The sequence below is a fragment of the Aquila chrysaetos genome, chromosome 12 (genome assembly GCF_900496995.4).
Source record: "Aquila chrysaetos chrysaetos chromosome 12, bAquChr1.4, whole genome shotgun sequence".
Lineage (NCBI taxonomy): Eukaryota > Metazoa > Chordata > Aves > Accipitriformes > Accipitridae > Aquila > Aquila chrysaetos.
The window spans coordinates 1,444,356-1,459,254 of NC_044015.1; the positions used below are offsets into that span (position 1 = coordinate 1,444,356).

The 14,899-nt window shown below is 65.0% G+C and overlaps 2 protein-coding genes and 1 long non-coding RNA gene across 3 annotated transcripts; all 3 read right to left on the minus strand.

Annotated features, from left to right (window-relative positions):
• Positions 1 to 267: 267 nt before the first annotated feature.
• On the minus strand, positions 268 to 6,609 carry YJEFN3 (YjeF N-terminal domain containing 3). Its single transcript, XM_030034133.1, has 6 exons — positions 6,516 to 6,609; positions 3,781 to 3,889; positions 2,041 to 2,151; positions 1,821 to 1,934; positions 1,175 to 1,325; positions 268 to 501 (listed from the first exon to the last, which is right to left on the minus strand). The coding sequence occupies exons 1-6, from the start codon at positions 6,560 to 6,562 to the stop codon at positions 302 to 304; spliced, it is 732 nt and encodes a 243-aa protein (XP_029889993.1). The 5' UTR covers positions 6,563 to 6,609; the 3' UTR covers positions 268 to 301.
• Positions 6,610 to 7,341: 732 nt separating this feature from the next.
• NDUFA13 (NADH:ubiquinone oxidoreductase subunit A13) lies at positions 7,342 to 8,767 on the minus strand. Its single transcript, XM_030034143.2, has 5 exons — positions 8,611 to 8,767; positions 8,385 to 8,463; positions 8,050 to 8,121; positions 7,892 to 7,961; positions 7,342 to 7,597 (listed from the first exon to the last, which is right to left on the minus strand). The coding sequence occupies exons 1-5, from the start codon at positions 8,702 to 8,704 to the stop codon at positions 7,478 to 7,480; spliced, it is 435 nt and encodes a 144-aa protein (XP_029890003.1). The 5' UTR covers positions 8,705 to 8,767; the 3' UTR covers positions 7,342 to 7,477.
• Positions 8,768 to 9,970: 1,203 nt separating this feature from the next.
• Positions 9,971 to 12,796, minus strand: LOC115349621. Its single transcript, XR_003926166.2, has 3 exons — positions 12,154 to 12,796; positions 11,635 to 11,717; positions 9,971 to 11,261 (listed from the first exon to the last, which is right to left on the minus strand). It is a non-coding gene; the product is annotated as an uncharacterized LOC115349621 (long non-coding RNA).
• Positions 12,797 to 14,899: the final 2,103 nt, after the last annotated feature.

Below are 14,899 nucleotides of genomic sequence, written 5' to 3' on the forward strand. Positions count from 1 at the left end.
CCGCAGCCACCCACGGGACCCTGGCAGTTGCCTACGTCCCCATGGGGTGGGTGATAGAGGAGGTCACGCCGGGTCTGTCCCCAAAAGCAGGTTGGTGACAGGTCCCAGGGGATGCAGCATGGGGGGGGGGTTGAGCCGTGCAGGGGGCCGAGTCCCCTGGCATGGATGGAGTGTGGGGCCAAGTCCCGGCACAATCCCCCAGCCCAAACCCTGCCGGGAGACCACCGTCCCCTCGCCCCGTGTCCCCAGGAAGACACCGACCCCAAGGAAGAGCCACCAAGCGCTTTATTCCTGGGGGGGCTCACAGGGCCACCACGCACTCGGTGCCGGGGTACTTGGGTGGGTTGAGCTCAAACTTCTTCTGCACGTCGTAGGGAAGGAATCGACCGGCCACGAAGTGCTGGCGGCCCAAAAAGCGACGGGCACACTGCTTGGGCGCCGACAGCGACACCAGGACATCGGGGCTGATCCCACCGCTGCTCCCAGCCTCCACGTCCCACCCTGCGACGGCAAAAAAAACCACGGGGAGAGGGTCAGGGGGTGACCCCAGGGGACGCGGTGCTGCCGGCAGCTCCGAGCTGGTGCGCCGGCGGAGGATGCTCTGGGGTGACGGAGATGGGGAGGGCACAGGGAGGATGGGGTGCATGTCCCCCCCCACCGGTATTGCCGCCCTGTGCGGCTCTGGCCGCGTCCTGGCACCGCGTGGGGTTTTTCTTAGTGGGGATTCACCGGCAGCCGTGCCGAGGGCTCCTGTTTGCTCCTGTGGCGGGGCGGGGGGGGGGGGGGGACACGCAGCGGGGGGGGGGTGTGTGTGATGGCAATTCCAGGCCTGGCCACCAGACACCCGGGTGTTTTCAAATTACATCATGTCTCAGTTCAGGGAGTTTGTTATTTATCGTGGATGCCCTGAACGCATCCACAGAGAGCGGCCGCCAGCCCTGGCTCCTGGCGGGGATGCTGCCAGGCTTGGGGGGGGGGGGGGGGCAAAGTGGGGGCTCCCCAGGGCTGTCCCCACCCTGGGAGGGCACCGCGGGGGCTCCCCGGACACCCAGGCACTGAGCCCAGGGTGATGCCATGGTGGGCAGCGTGACAAGCCCGGGGTATGGGGAGCACCAGACTGGAGGGAGGGGATCCCATCCTGCCCGGGAAGGGGGTGCTGAGCATGGCGCCGGACCTGAGGGCACATCCAGGCTGACGATGGGGATGCGGACATGCTTCAGGGTGGCCAGGATGGCGGCACAGGGCTCCCTCCCCTCGCCCGCCTCCGCCTCGGCTCCCAGCACGGCGTCCACCACGGCGTTGTAGGCATCGTTGATCAGCTGCACCTTGTGGGGGGGGGGGGAAACGGGACACGGTGTGTGGGGGGGGGCGTCCCCTGGCCACCCCCTCCATGGGACAGGCACCGAGCCCCACGCAGGGATCCCGTCTTCCTGCATAAATAGGCTCACCCAGCAACTAGTGCCAAAAAATGCCCCCCCTTCCCCGTCCCAGCCGAGGCAGGGAGCGGGGGGGGGGGGACACACAAGGCCCCGATGGCGGGGCAGAACCCGGCACGCCGAGACGCGCAGCCCCGGCCAGGGCAACGTTTTCGGGTCACATTCCTCTCGCTGAGCCCGGCGCTTCCAACAACAACAGAGCCGGTGGCTGGCGGGGCCGCGGCAGCCGCCGCTGGATTTCATGGCATCCCCGGGCTCCCAGCAGAGCCGGGGGCGGGAGCGGGGACGGGGGGGGACGGGGGGGGGAAGGAATAAAAAAAAGAATAATAAACTCAACCACGTCAGCCGGTGAGCGCGGCGGCAGCGGCTCCAGGGGGGGCTTACCTCGGTGGGGAGGTAGGAGAGGAAGGGGATGTCCATCTTCTCACACTGCGTCGTGAAATCCCGGTACAGGGGGTCCGGGGAGCGTTTGGGGTAGAAGATGGTGGGCTCGTAGTCCTGCGCGGCGGAGAGCGGGGATGCGGCTTTGGAGCCCGGCACCGCTCGGGGATGAAGAGGAGGAGGAGGAGGAGGAGGAGGAGGAGGAAGGGAGGAAGATACCTACAAAGATGCGCAGGTGCCGGGCGCACACCAGCCCGATGGCCCCATTCTGCGCCGGGCCGCACACCACCAGCACCGTGGGCTGCTTCCGCGGCAGGGACGGCAGCGGGAAGGCCTGCCGAGAGGAGACGGGGACGTCGTGGCACCGCCGAGCCCCGTCCCCCCCCCCCCGGGTTGGCCCTGGGGATGGCACCCAGGGACAGGGACAGGGCTCGAGGGGCAGATGGACCCACGGTGGGGATGTGCTGCTGGGTGGGCAGCGCGGTGCGTGGTGGGATGGGGACAATGCCCAAAGCAGGATGAGGATGGCACACGTGGCAGGACTTGGATGGCACCCAGGGCAGAAGAGGGCCCGTAGTGGGATGCGGATGATGCCCACGGTGGGATGCAGATGGTTCCCACGGTGGGATGCGGACGATGCCCGCGGTTGGATGCCGACAGCTCCCACAGTGGGATGAAGATGCCCAAGGTGGGTTGAGGATGATGCCCAGGAGAGGGACGATGCCCGCGGTGGGACGGGGCTCCCCGCCAGCCTGCAGGGAGGCGGCCACGAGCTCCACATACCAGCAGCCTGCAAAGGGAGGCTCTGTTTATCCATTGACGGATTTTTTCCTGCTCACGGAGCCTGGCTCCTGGTCCCATCCAACCACCAGAGACCCGAGCGGCACGGCCTGCTCGCAGCCGCCGGGGCACTGGACAAAGCCGCGCTTGCCTGGCCCTGGCCCTGCCCCAGAACCTGCCACGCTGCCAGCTGCCTTGTGGCTCCCGGGGACGTGCCGGGAGGGGACGATGCTGGGGACCCTGGCTGGGTGGGGGGGATGCCTGAGCTGGGGTCCGCGGATGCTCTCCCTAGCTCAGCCCCATGAGGAAAAGGAGGATGCTCGGCCCCATGAGGAGAATGCTCAGCTCCGTTCTCCCCAGCTGGGGCTGGCGCTGGAGCCAGGGATGCTGCGGTACGGGGGTCCCTGGAGGGGTGGGCAGCCCCGTGCCATGGGACCAGGAGCAGCCCCGAGGCAGCCCCGGGATCCAGAGAGGCTCCAACACCCAAATATCTCCCCTCCTCAGGCAACTCCTCTGCCCTTAGGGAAGGGGATGGCAGAGCACGGTCCAGACACCTCCAACGGAAAAGCTGAGACAGGCGGGCGCGGAGCTCGCCGGACTCCGAGGCACAAAGCTGCCCTTGATGCTGCACCTCCGCTCGCGCTGCCCAGAGCCCGGCTGCTGCCTTCTCCTCCTCCTCCTCCTCCTCACATCCAGCACGAGTGCCCAGGGCTCCCAGCAACAGGAGAGCACTGCCAGGGCATGGGGAGCCCCGGGGATCCCCCCCAGCACCCTCCTGCCCACACTGGGCAAGGGCAGCCGGTACCCGGCAGTGCCAACACCCCAGGAAGGGCTGAGCATCCCCCTCCCGTGGACGGTGTAACCCATGGCCCCAGGTGAGCCCAGTTCACCCCAGGGGAAATAATGAAGGGTGGCTGAGGAATGCAAAAAAAAAAACCAAAAAAAACCCCAAACCCACCCAGGGAGAGGCTGCAGCCTTGGCACGGCCAGAGCATCGCTTCCCGCTCGGCTCTGCCACGAGCCCTGGCTGTCCCCCGTCCCCATGCCTTGGTCTGGGGCAGGAGGGAAACCGCAGCCCGGGGTGGGAAAAGCCACGCAGGGGGACAGGACGAGGGTGGGAAAGCAGCCGGCAGCGAAGCCCCCGGCCCCGGTGGGGTGTCCCCGGCCCCACTGGCCGCCTCACCTTGGTCACGGCCATGGCACAGGCATGTCCCCAGATCTCGATCAGCTGCTGCCGCCCAAACCGGTAATCCTCCAGCAGCTCCTTCTCGATGGCCTCTGCCTCCGCCTTGCTGTGGTGGGGGGGGGGAGCAGACAGCAGTGAGGATGGGGACGTGTCCCCCCCCACCCCCAGCACCGTGACCCCGCTCCGTCCCCAGGCTGCGGGGCAAGGGATGCTCGGGGGCACCGGGCGAGCGGGCTGGGGGCTTGCAGGGCTGGGGGTGGGCACGGCCAGCAGCTGGGGGCTGGGGACGTGCACGGCCGGCACATTCGGGGGCCCGGCACTGCGGGGTGGGGGCTGTATTTCATGCGAGGCAGGGCCCTGGCAGCGTCCCCCGGCTCGTGGGGATCGGGCTGTTATATAAAGGCAAACAATGCTGCGGTTGTTCCTTCGCTGCCGAGCCCAGAAGTTGGCAGGGCCGGGGAGCCTCCAAATTGGACAATAATTGCTCACATCTGTTGGCTCACCTGCGCCGCGGATGGGAACAGCGTGTGCCGGCTCCAGCGTGCCGCCGCGCTTGTTATGGAAGGGACGGTGAAATCTGGCTCCGGGGAGAGGCCGGAGTCGGGATCCCGGCGGCCCGGGGATGAAAACTCGTGGCCCTGTGGGGGCAACTGGGCCATGCTCCCGGTTTGGGGGCGCACACTCACACCTCGTCAGGTCCCAGCCGCAGGGATGGGGACCCGCTGGCCCACTGCCACGTGCAGGAATGGTGTGGTGCTACCGGCCCCGGGAACTGGAGGCGTTACTGGGCCGGGGTCCTGCCGGGTCCCTGCCTGTGGGGTGGCCCCGCACCGTCCAGGCTGACCCCACGGACCGGCCACATCCCCTGGTGTCTGGGGGACATGTCCCCCATGTCTGGCCGCAGACCTGCCATGCCCTTGTCACTCTGGCAGATCCCAAAGACCCTACAGACCCCATCCCCTGGCCGTGCCGACAGATCCCATTGACCCCACGTCCTCTGGCTGGCCTGGCTGATCCCATAGACACCCCCCTTGCCCCCTGCATGTCCTGGCTGATCCCGCAAGAGCCCCGTGCCCTGGCCATCCTGGCAGACCCCCAGAAAAACTTCATCCTGCCCCATCCCATCTTTTCCCATCCCATCCATCCCCAGCCCATCCCATCCCAGTCCCCAATCCTTTGGTGCCCTCTAGTGAGTCCCAGCCCGGCCCCAGCCCCACAGCAGGATCCTGGGGGCAAATAGAGGGGAAAAAGGGCCAAATCCAGCCCCCGGTCCCCCCCTTGCCGTGCCAGGGCTGGCAGAGCCGAGCGGGCCCCAGCGCAGCTGTGTTGTCGGTCACCCAACAAAAGGCGCATTTCGGCTCTGACAAAATTCCCCACGTCTGCTCCAGGGGAGAACATTGCCCGTAATCACTGCTGGCAGGGAAACCTGGGCCCCGGCCCGGGCTGGCTCCCGTTGTCCTGGCATCGTCCCCGGGCAGGGGGGGGACACAGCACGGAGCTCCCTGGGTCCTGGCTCGCTGCCCACCCAGGGAGCAGTGTGTCCCCCCCTCCCCAAAATGCTCCGGGGTGCACGTTCGCTACCAGCCCTCCCCGGGCTTTGCAGTTTGGCTTTGCTATGGGGCCTGGGGATGCGGCGGAGTGGGGGAAATGGGGCTCCTGTCCCCCTCAGCGCCCAGGGGAGAGCCAGCAAAGCCCAGTCTGACCCAGTTCAACCCAGTTACTGGTTTCTCCCAGAGGGGATGGTGGATGGCCGGGGCCGCTGCTGCGCTGACAGGGCAGAGACCTTACGGGGAGCGGGAGGGAGAGGGGCCAAGGGCCGAGGGGCTCGAGAGGGTCCCTCCTGCGCCCCCTCCCGCACCCCGGGCTCTGCACCCCAACTCCGCATCCCAGCTCTGTGTCCCCCCCTCTGCATCCCGGCTCCACATCCCAGCTCCGTGTTCCCCGCTCTGCATCCCGGCTCCACATCCCAGCTCCGTGCCCACCGCTCGTCCCTCCCCGGCACAGCTCGGCTACGGGACCACCCCCACCGGGGTGCAAGCCGGGGCGGGGGGGGGGACACACCGGAGGCACCAGCCCTGCTCGGGATTGGGGTGTCCCCCCCACCCCGTGGGACCCCCCAGCTCCGCTCCCCGCGCTGGGGACGCGTCTGCCGGAGACATCCCTGCCGCAGCCATGGAGACCCGGGATGCAGTTGCTCTGGCAACCGAGGCTATTTGGGTACCAACCCCCCCCCCCGCCCCCGCGGCTCGGGGGGTGCGAGAAGCCCGGGGTGGGATTGCCCCGGGGGACCGACTGTCCCGGGGGACACGCGTGGGGACCGGAGACGCCGTGTCCCTGCCCGGAGGAGCCCGGGAGCTTCCCAGCAGACCCGGGGGGGGGGGGGTCCCGGGTCAGCGGCGGGGGGGGGGCGGTCCCTCCGCACCACCGGGGTCGCGGGAACCCCCAGGACCCTCCCGGGGTCCTCACCACGTCCCACGGGGACCCGGCACCGGCCACGTCCCTGCGGGCAGCGGGGACCAGCCCAGGGTGAACCGGTGGTGGCGGGGGGGGGGGCAAGGCAGCGGCTGGGGGGTCCCGGCCGTTCCGGAGGCAAACCCCGGCAGCCCCGGTGCGGGCGCACGGTGATGGGCACAGGCGCGGCGGGACCCCAGCTCCCCCTCGGGGCTCCCGGTTCTCCCAACGCGTGGTCCGGGGTGGTGGGGGGGCTCCGGGGGGGGCTGGCCGGGACTTACCTGAGGTACCGGGGCGGCTCCCGGCCGGCGCCGGTGGCGGAGCTCATACCGGGCAGCGGGACGGCGGAGCCCTGCGGGAACGGCGGCGGCTCGACCCCCTACTACCCCCCCCCCCCCCCCCAAACCCCGGCGCTTCTCGGTGCCGCCCGGGGGAGGCGGCTCCGGCTGCCCCCGCCCCGCCCGGCCCCCCCCCCGGGAGCATCGCACCGGCCCCCGGCCCGCCCCGCGCCCCCCCCCCCCCTCCCGCGGGCGGTGCTGCCGCCGGGGACCGGCACACGGGCAAATCGGGTCTGTGACACGCCCCCCACCCCCCCCCCCGGCCCCGCAGGCAGCGGGGGGGGGGGGGGGCAGCTGCCTGCACCCCGCAGCGACCCCAGGAAGCCCCTTCCCTCCCCTGAGCAACGGGAACATGTCAAAGACCCCAAATCGGTGGGTTTTGTCCTGCCCTGGCACCTGTGGCATCAGCGACCACAGGGTGAGCTCAGAGTCTACCCCCAAACTGCCCCCCCCCAAACCCCCACCCCCCGCCAGCCCCCCAACCGCGATACCGAGGGACCGGTCCCCACCGCAGGGGACAGGCAGGTACTCGGCCCTGTTCCGGCACTTTTGGCAGCTGGAACGGGGCCCGGCTCAGCCCCGCGGTGACCGGCCACATCTCGTGGTCCATCCCGTGCTCCCACCCTGATCCGAAGCCCCGGGGAGCAAAAGTTGGGACCCCCAGAGAAGCAGGAGCAGGGAAAAAGCAACAAGCACCCCGAGAACAACCTCATTTCCCACCGGGGGATACAGAACCGTACAGGAACAGGCACGACACCGTGTCCAACACTGCGGATCCGAGTGGTTTTAATAACAGACACTGGAACAGGCAGCACCTGACAACAGCCGCCCCCACGCTGGTCCCCCCCCCCAAACCCCGCAGCGCCGGGGGAAGCCGGCAGGCCGGGAAGTGCCGTGCCGGTGCGTCAGACGTAGTACTGCAGCCCGAACTTCTCGTTGTCCAACTCGCTGGTGGGGCGCAGGTAGTAGAGCTCGTCCAACGTCGGGGGGACCCAGCGGTCGGTGTGGAACAGGGACTCGCCAACCTGGACGGGGAGAGAGCGCTGGAGGGGGATCGGCGTGTGTCCCCCCCCCTCCCCGGCTCTAAGCCCTGACGGGGGGACGACGACGATGACAACACACGAGCTTTTACCCCTCAGTGTAGCCCCCCCACGCTGCTGGCTCCTGGGGGGGAGCTTCTTCAAACCCAGGCGATCCGAGCTTTCCAAGAGATCCGACACGGACCCAAACCCACCAGGTCGGGGATAAACCGAGGGGCAACCTCCGGCATGGCCCCCCCTAACCCCCCCCCCCCCGGGCGGCATCTGAGAGTCACAAACCTTCCAGCCGGGAACGTCCTTCATGATTTTGGCCTCTTCGTCCAGGTTCTGCCGCAGCAGGCGGAGGGTTCTGCAAGGCGGGGGGGGGGGGAAGGCTGAGCCCCCACGCCTGGGGACGTGATGCCCGGTGGGTGTCCGTCCGTCCCCCCTCCCGTTACCTGCGGTCCGACTCCGCCTGCAGCAGCGGCATCAGGGCGATCCGCGCCTCCAGGTCCTCGATGAGCAGCCGCCTGCACCGGGAACGGGGCGGGGGGGCGGGTCAGAGCTCAGCGGGGCACCGGGGGGGTGTCCTGCGCTTCAGGGGAGCACTGAGGGGCGGGGGGGGGGAATCCCGGGGTGCCAGAACCGGTGAGCCCCCGGGTGGGAGAGCAGGGTGAGTCCCGGACAGCGGACGCGGAGGAGGCGGATCGCGGGGAGGTGAAACGGGAGAACCGGGGGCGGGGGGAGCGGAGAGTCCCGGGGAGGGACCGGGGGGGGGGGGGGGGGTCGGCACCTGCGTTCCCGGTTCCACTTGATGAGAGTGTAGTAGCCCAGCAAGAGGCTGCCGATACCGAGCGCGAAGAGGCTGTAACCTGCGGGGGGGGGGACGGATGAGGGGCGGCACCGGAGACACCGGGGAGGGGGGCGAGTAGGGGCAGGGGCAGGGGCCGGGCCGGGCCGGGCCTCCCCCGCGGAGCCTCCCGGGCCCGTCCGGGCTCCGCTCGCCGTCCGCCGCCCACCTGAGATGCCGCGGCGCGGGAGGTGCCGTTTGTAGTCGATGGGTCCGTACCCGCCCGGCGGAGCCATGTCCTGCTTCACCTTCGGTGCCGCCATCCCGGCGGCCGCCCCCACGTCACTTCCGCCGCGCTCGCAGGAAGCGCTCGGCTAGGGGACACCACGTGACAGCTCCGCCCCGCCGGCCGCGCCTTAAAGGGGCAACGCAGGGGGAGGGCAGAGGTGGGTCCCACCTCCGCCGGTCCCGGTGCGGCGGGGGAAGCCCGGCGGACGGACGGACGGACGGACGGACAGCCAGCCCGCCCGCCCGCCCGCCCGCCCTCCCTCCCGCCGCGAGGCGGCTGGGGCTGCGAGGAATCGCCGAGCAACCGGGCAGGAGGTGAGGGCGGGGACACCTGCTGCGCTCCCGGTGCACAGATCCTGCACCCGGGGGTGCTCAGCCCCTCCGTGCACGGCCGGTACCGGGGCAGGGCTCCTGCACCACCCCCCCCTCCTCCCGGTGCACGGCCGTATCGGTGCATGCAGCCCCCCCCCCCCCCCCCCCCTTTGCACACTCCGTTCCGGTGCGCCCCCCCCACCTGCACCGGGGACCAAACCCCCGGTGGGGAGCGGCGGCGGGAGCTACGGGGCGGAGGGGGGATGGAAGGGGGGGGGGGTGCACCCATGGCAGGCAGCCCCCAGCTGTGTGCACCCACCAGCAAGCGTGCACGAAAAAGCATGCACCCACCAGCAAGCGTGCACCCACCAGCGAGCGTGCACCCACCAGCGAGCGTGCACCCACTTGCAAACATGCGCCAGCAAGCGTGCACCCACTGCAAAGCGTGCACCGAGAGCGCAGCCACGGTTAAGCGTGCGCCAGCAAGTGTGCACCCACTGGAAAGCGTGCACCAAGAGCGCAGCCACGGTTAAGCGTGCGCCAGCAAGCGTGCACCCACTGGAAAGCGTGCACCAAGAGCGCAGCCACGGTTAAGCGTGCACCAGCAAGCGTGCACCCACTGGAAAGCGTGCACCAAGAGTGCGGACACAGGTGAGCACGCACTGGCAAGTGTGCGCTAAAAAGCGTGCACCTGCCAGCAAGCATGCAGCAAAAAACCGTGCAAGCGTGCACCAAAAAGCGTGCTCATGCTGGAGCGTGCACCCACCCGTGAAGAGGCCCCTGGCAGCATGCCCACCCTCCCCCAGCCCCTCGCACCCCAACCCTGGCTGCGTGCTGTCCCCCCCCAGCTCTGGGTGGCAACACAGCCAGCACCCACCATTTTATCTGTGCAACCCCCCCCTCACCCCAGCCCTGGGGGTCCCAATTGTACCGCCCCAGCACCGAGGACCCCCACAGCACCCTGCACCCCCCGCGATGGTTTTCCCCTGCACCCCCCCCGGCTCTGTAAGCCCTCGGACGCTTCAAATCAAGGTCACTCTTGTCTTAAGCTCTAATCGGCGGCCGTAATCCCTCTGCTGCCGCAGGGACTTAATAACTTTGCAGATGGCACGGCCGAGGCCGCCGGGCAGGCGCCCACCGGGGTGCTGGGTGGGGGGAAAGGACACCCCAGGGAGGGGGGACACTTGGGCTGAGCCCCACGGGCAGCAGCTCCCTGCTTTCTCCAGCATCGCTTTGCTCCCGGCCACCCGTGGGAGCCGTGGGATGGGGGAAGGATCGCTGCCTCCTGGCCCAAATCCTGTCCGTGGAGGCTTGGCCCCGCTGCAGGCGGGAGAGCCGGGGGCTGCCTGCCCGGCTGGGTGAGGGGAACAGGGAGGACATGGGGACGGGTGAGCCCAGGGATGCTCGTGGTCCTTACGGGATGCACCGGCGGACACGGGGAAGGCTCCTGCTCTTTGCCCCATCCTGAGCGACCCCGTGGGTTCGTTAGCACCAGCACCCAGAACCAGGGTCGTCCTCTGCATCCACTGCAGCTCGTTCAGCCTTTATAGGAGAAGACTAACTTGGTTGGCTTCCCCAGTACCGAATCATTTCATTCCAACCGAATTTGCAGGAGAACCGAGCTGAGAGGTGGGCAAAGACCCTTGCGGTGGAATGAGCAGCCCCCCCTGACCTGCTCGCTGCCCCCGGGCCTCGTCCTCCTGCCCCACTTTTGGCAGAGATGGGAGTTAAACCCGACGGCAACCCATGATTCTCACCGACATCCCTCGGGAAAGCGCCTCTGGAGGGGAAAACACGGGTGTTTTCTCCCCATCCAAGTGCTTTCCCGGTGGGTGCCCCTGGAATAAGCTGCACCTTTGGGCACAACCACAGATCCAGGTCTCCAGCAGCTACTTGGCCCATTGAGAAAACAAAACCATTCCCTCGCTGTTCGTTTCGCTCACGCTTGGGGCAGGGAGCCCGGCCAGAGCACAGTCAAACCTCATCCCCCTCCGCTGCCACAGTTCGAGCTGCAGCTTCCCTGGGGGGGTTCCCGCTCCCCGGCCACATTCCCACGCCAGGAGCTGTTTCCCCACTTCCCATGTGGTCCCTTCATCACCTCCACGGGCCCTGTGTGCTCCAGGGTCAGGCACCGAGCTCCCCCAGGACTCTGAGGTTTTTCCCTTTGAGGATGCTCCAGAGAAGAGGCTACACCCCCGGGGGGGGGGCCACCCCTGCGGCAGCTGCTCCCCATCATGCCTGGGCTGATGTAAACCTCCCGTTCCCTTTGTTTTCCCAGCTCTGAGAAGATAGAAAGCCATCGGTGGCTCATGATTAAGCTCACTGAGCTAATAAGCCAGAAAAATGAAGGTGTGGAGGGGATGGGGAGGCAGCAGGGTTTTTTTTTTTTCTTTTTTGGTGGGGGAGGACATAACGTAAGCAGGAAATCACCAAGGGCACGGCTTGGACCGGCTCCGGACTCTGCAGATACTCCAGCCCCACTACACGCACCAGGGAAAGGCTGGAGCAAACCCCCAAAGCCACGTCTCGGGGACAAGGGCTTATGATTCAGGGGCTGAATTAAACACACCAGACGAGGGGAAGAGGAAGAAATTCAGCCTCATTTCCCAGCAGGCAGGGCTTTGTTCCTGGGTTTGGAGTGTTTAACTCTTACCTGTGGATTTTTCTGCTGGCAAATTATCCTAACGAAGCCGGCGTGACTTTGGCAGGACACCTACGTGCATTCCCTGATCCAGCCTGGTTGTGCGCAGGGAGGGGGAGGAAGAAAAGCAGGAGAGATCAGTCAGCTCGTGTACAGAGAGAAATCCCCGTCCCTGAGCAGCCCAAAGCCTCCAGCTCCCTTCCACCTTGGAAGCCAAATTTCTGTTTAACTCTGACCGGGTCTGGTGGCTTTGCAGGACCCTGAGACCCTCCGGGTTGGGGAGCTCAAGGCTGAGATTCCATCCACAGGGAACTCTGAGGCCAGAGCCCTGTCCGGCCGCTAGCTCTGTGCAAAGGCATCCCGGGATATTTCATGCTACCTGCTAATTACCAGAAGATGCAAAACCCATCGGGTCTTGTTCTGCTGCCTCCTCTGCAGCAGGGAGTTGGGGGACGGGCTGGAGCAACACCCCGGCATTACAAACTTGGTGCACCGACAAAACCCCCAAAATCCATGATGCCATCACCCTACCTGCAAGATGCATCGCTGTGGCACGGGCAGCTCACTCGAAAAGCCACGTCTCTGGTCCAGGCAGCACAGGCAGGAACAGCACCGTGATATGGGAACTGCTGGGAATAATGTTCCGTGATAGCAAGGAAAGAGCTGCCCAGCACAGAGGGGCTGCCTCGGGTTGGGGGCTTACACCCACGGGGGGTCATAATCCCCCCGAATCCCGAGAGCCTGCGGTGATGCGGGTACCACGCAGGCATCCTCTTCAGGAGGAGCTGGCTGACGCCGAGGACTGGGCACGAGTGGGGCTGGGGTCTCTGGAGCAGACCGAGCGGGGGACCAAGTCCCCAGGGCTGCCCCACCGCGGCGAGGGTCAGCACGGCGGCTCCCACCCCGAGCTCAGGCGATGGGCGCAGTGCCGAGTGCCGGGACTGAGGGTTGCATAAATGGGATTATTTCTGCGTCGTAGGGGGAAGGAACACATTTGATGAGGTTTCTGGTACCACCTGAGCCCCAAAACCTTGATTTACCCTTCTCTAGGGCTGTCAGCTCAAAACCTCATAAATCCCATCAAACAGCTCCACCCAGCCATTCTGAAACACGGGCAAAGCCGGTTTCGTAGCATGCCCCCAACCCACTGATCTCCCAGACCTGTAATTAGCAGAGCAGGAGGCTCAGACCTGGCCCTAATTTTAGCAGCAGACTTCAAGGAGTCGGTCCTTTCAATGGCCACCGGGAAAAGCACCTGAGGGCTGGGGTGCCGAGCGCTCTCCTGCTCTTAAGCCCGACTTAAAAGCGAGGCTTTATTACTGCAAAAAGGGAACAAAGAAAAGTTGGTCTGTTCTTCAGAAGTCATTGTTTCACAGCTTGGGTTGTCTGACAAATTTCCTTTTTAATAAATAACCTTTATCCTTAGGAGTGGAATTCCTTATTCAAATACTCATTATTAAGGCAATTATTAAGGCTTTTGCTAAGCAATAGCTCAATATTCCCATCTGATTCACCTGGAGGGAGAGAGCTTGGCTGGTTCCAGCATCTGCTCGCCCACCCGCTCCCTGCCCTGAACCGAACCATCCCTTTTGTTCCAGTCTGGGGTGGCCTAAAACTGCCTCATTTCCCCAACACCACCGAAGTCCGGAGAGGGGAGTGGGGGACTGACATGAAAACCAGCTTTTTAATATTTTACTTGTATTTAAAAGGGTTTTTATACGTCTTTCCCTGGTACACCTGAAACCTACTGCGGCTGTAATGATGAAGAGGGGCTCCCTTGTTCATCATTTATAATTTACAGCAAAGAAGGTATTTAAAGAGCCAAACTTTCCCTTCTTTGACCGTATTAATCACAGCCTAAGCTTTTTCTTTTTTTCCCTGTGGCCGAGGCCAGCACATCATGGTGCAGGACAGGACGGAGCAGCTCCCACCTTCCCAAGCAAGGCGAGACCCCCCCCAGCCGGTTCCGAAGAGGGGAGCCCGCAGGAGCTGATGCAATCCCGCCCCGCTGTTACGCGGCTGCCGCATCACGCTCCCGCTTTTGGGTCGGGGCCAAGTATTTGTAAGATCAAAACGAACCTCGAAGCCTCTTTGCTCCCGAGGGGATCCCCTCGGTGGGGAGCTGAGCTGGGGGTTCAGGGCCGGTCAAGCCATGGGGCAGCCCCGACAAAGAGGAGGGAAGGCTCTGCTGTAGCTGATGAGAAATGGGAATAAAAGAGGTTGTGGACAGAATTGCAATGGTTATCAGGAGTGGTTCAAATCCTCCCGGCTCTGTTAGGGCTCTGGAGGTGATGGGTTTCGCCGACACCCACAGGGCTGCCTCCTCCTCCTCTTCCTCCTCCTTGTCCTCCCAAGGGGCTCAGCCCCTGCCCAGGCTGCTGGGAGCAGCAGACCTGTAATTTCCAGTGGCTATATTACCTAACACAGCCCCTAAACTGGGAGTTTTTCAGGGTGGAGTGTAGTGGACTTAACCCTTCAGATGCCAGCAATATCTAAATTAGCACACACAATTAGCACAATAGAATTACCTCTGTGACTTTTGAGATGCTAACCTGCAGTACAGGACCCCTCTACAACGTTCTCTGGTTCAGCTGCCCCCCGGAGCCTGCCAGGTTCAGGTATTGCCATCTTCTTCTACCACTTCAATCCACAGTAGCTTCAAGTCTTTGGTACCAAAATAGCCTAGCGTTAATAGCTTTCACTTCAGCAGTTTTGCATAAAAAGACTTTCTCGAGAAGAGCCTTCACCAGCACAGCAATTAAATAGCTTTGAGGAAAATGAAATAGCCTGAATTAAACCGGTTCCTGAACTTGCATATTCAGAAATTTAGAGATTCTTCCAATTCTAGAAGGTCAGAAGCAGCTTGTAAAGGACCCAAAAAAGCCCAAACATTTAAACCATCTGTGAACAACACTGAGGAGGGTTCAGGTCAAAGCTGACCCAGTTACATCCAGCAGTGCCGGGAGAGGTGGACTGGGGGGCACCTGGGTCTGCCCACGCTGCTCTCGGCTGTCGGTGCAGATCTGCTCGTAAAACAAGGCTGCTCTTGCAGGGAAGGGGCTTTGCCCCTCGCTGTAACCTCCTCCTCACTGCTCTGCCACCGCACGCTGTCAGCAGGACCCGCAGAACACTCCTCCCATCCCGTCGGTGCTTGCAGTTCCAAAACCAGGTTTTAAGACGCCAAAACGAGTCGTTCCTGCTTTCACGCAGGCTAAACCACTTTTCATCCTCAGCAATTTCAGGCGTTTCCATCAGGAAGGCTCGCCAGAGCACAGCC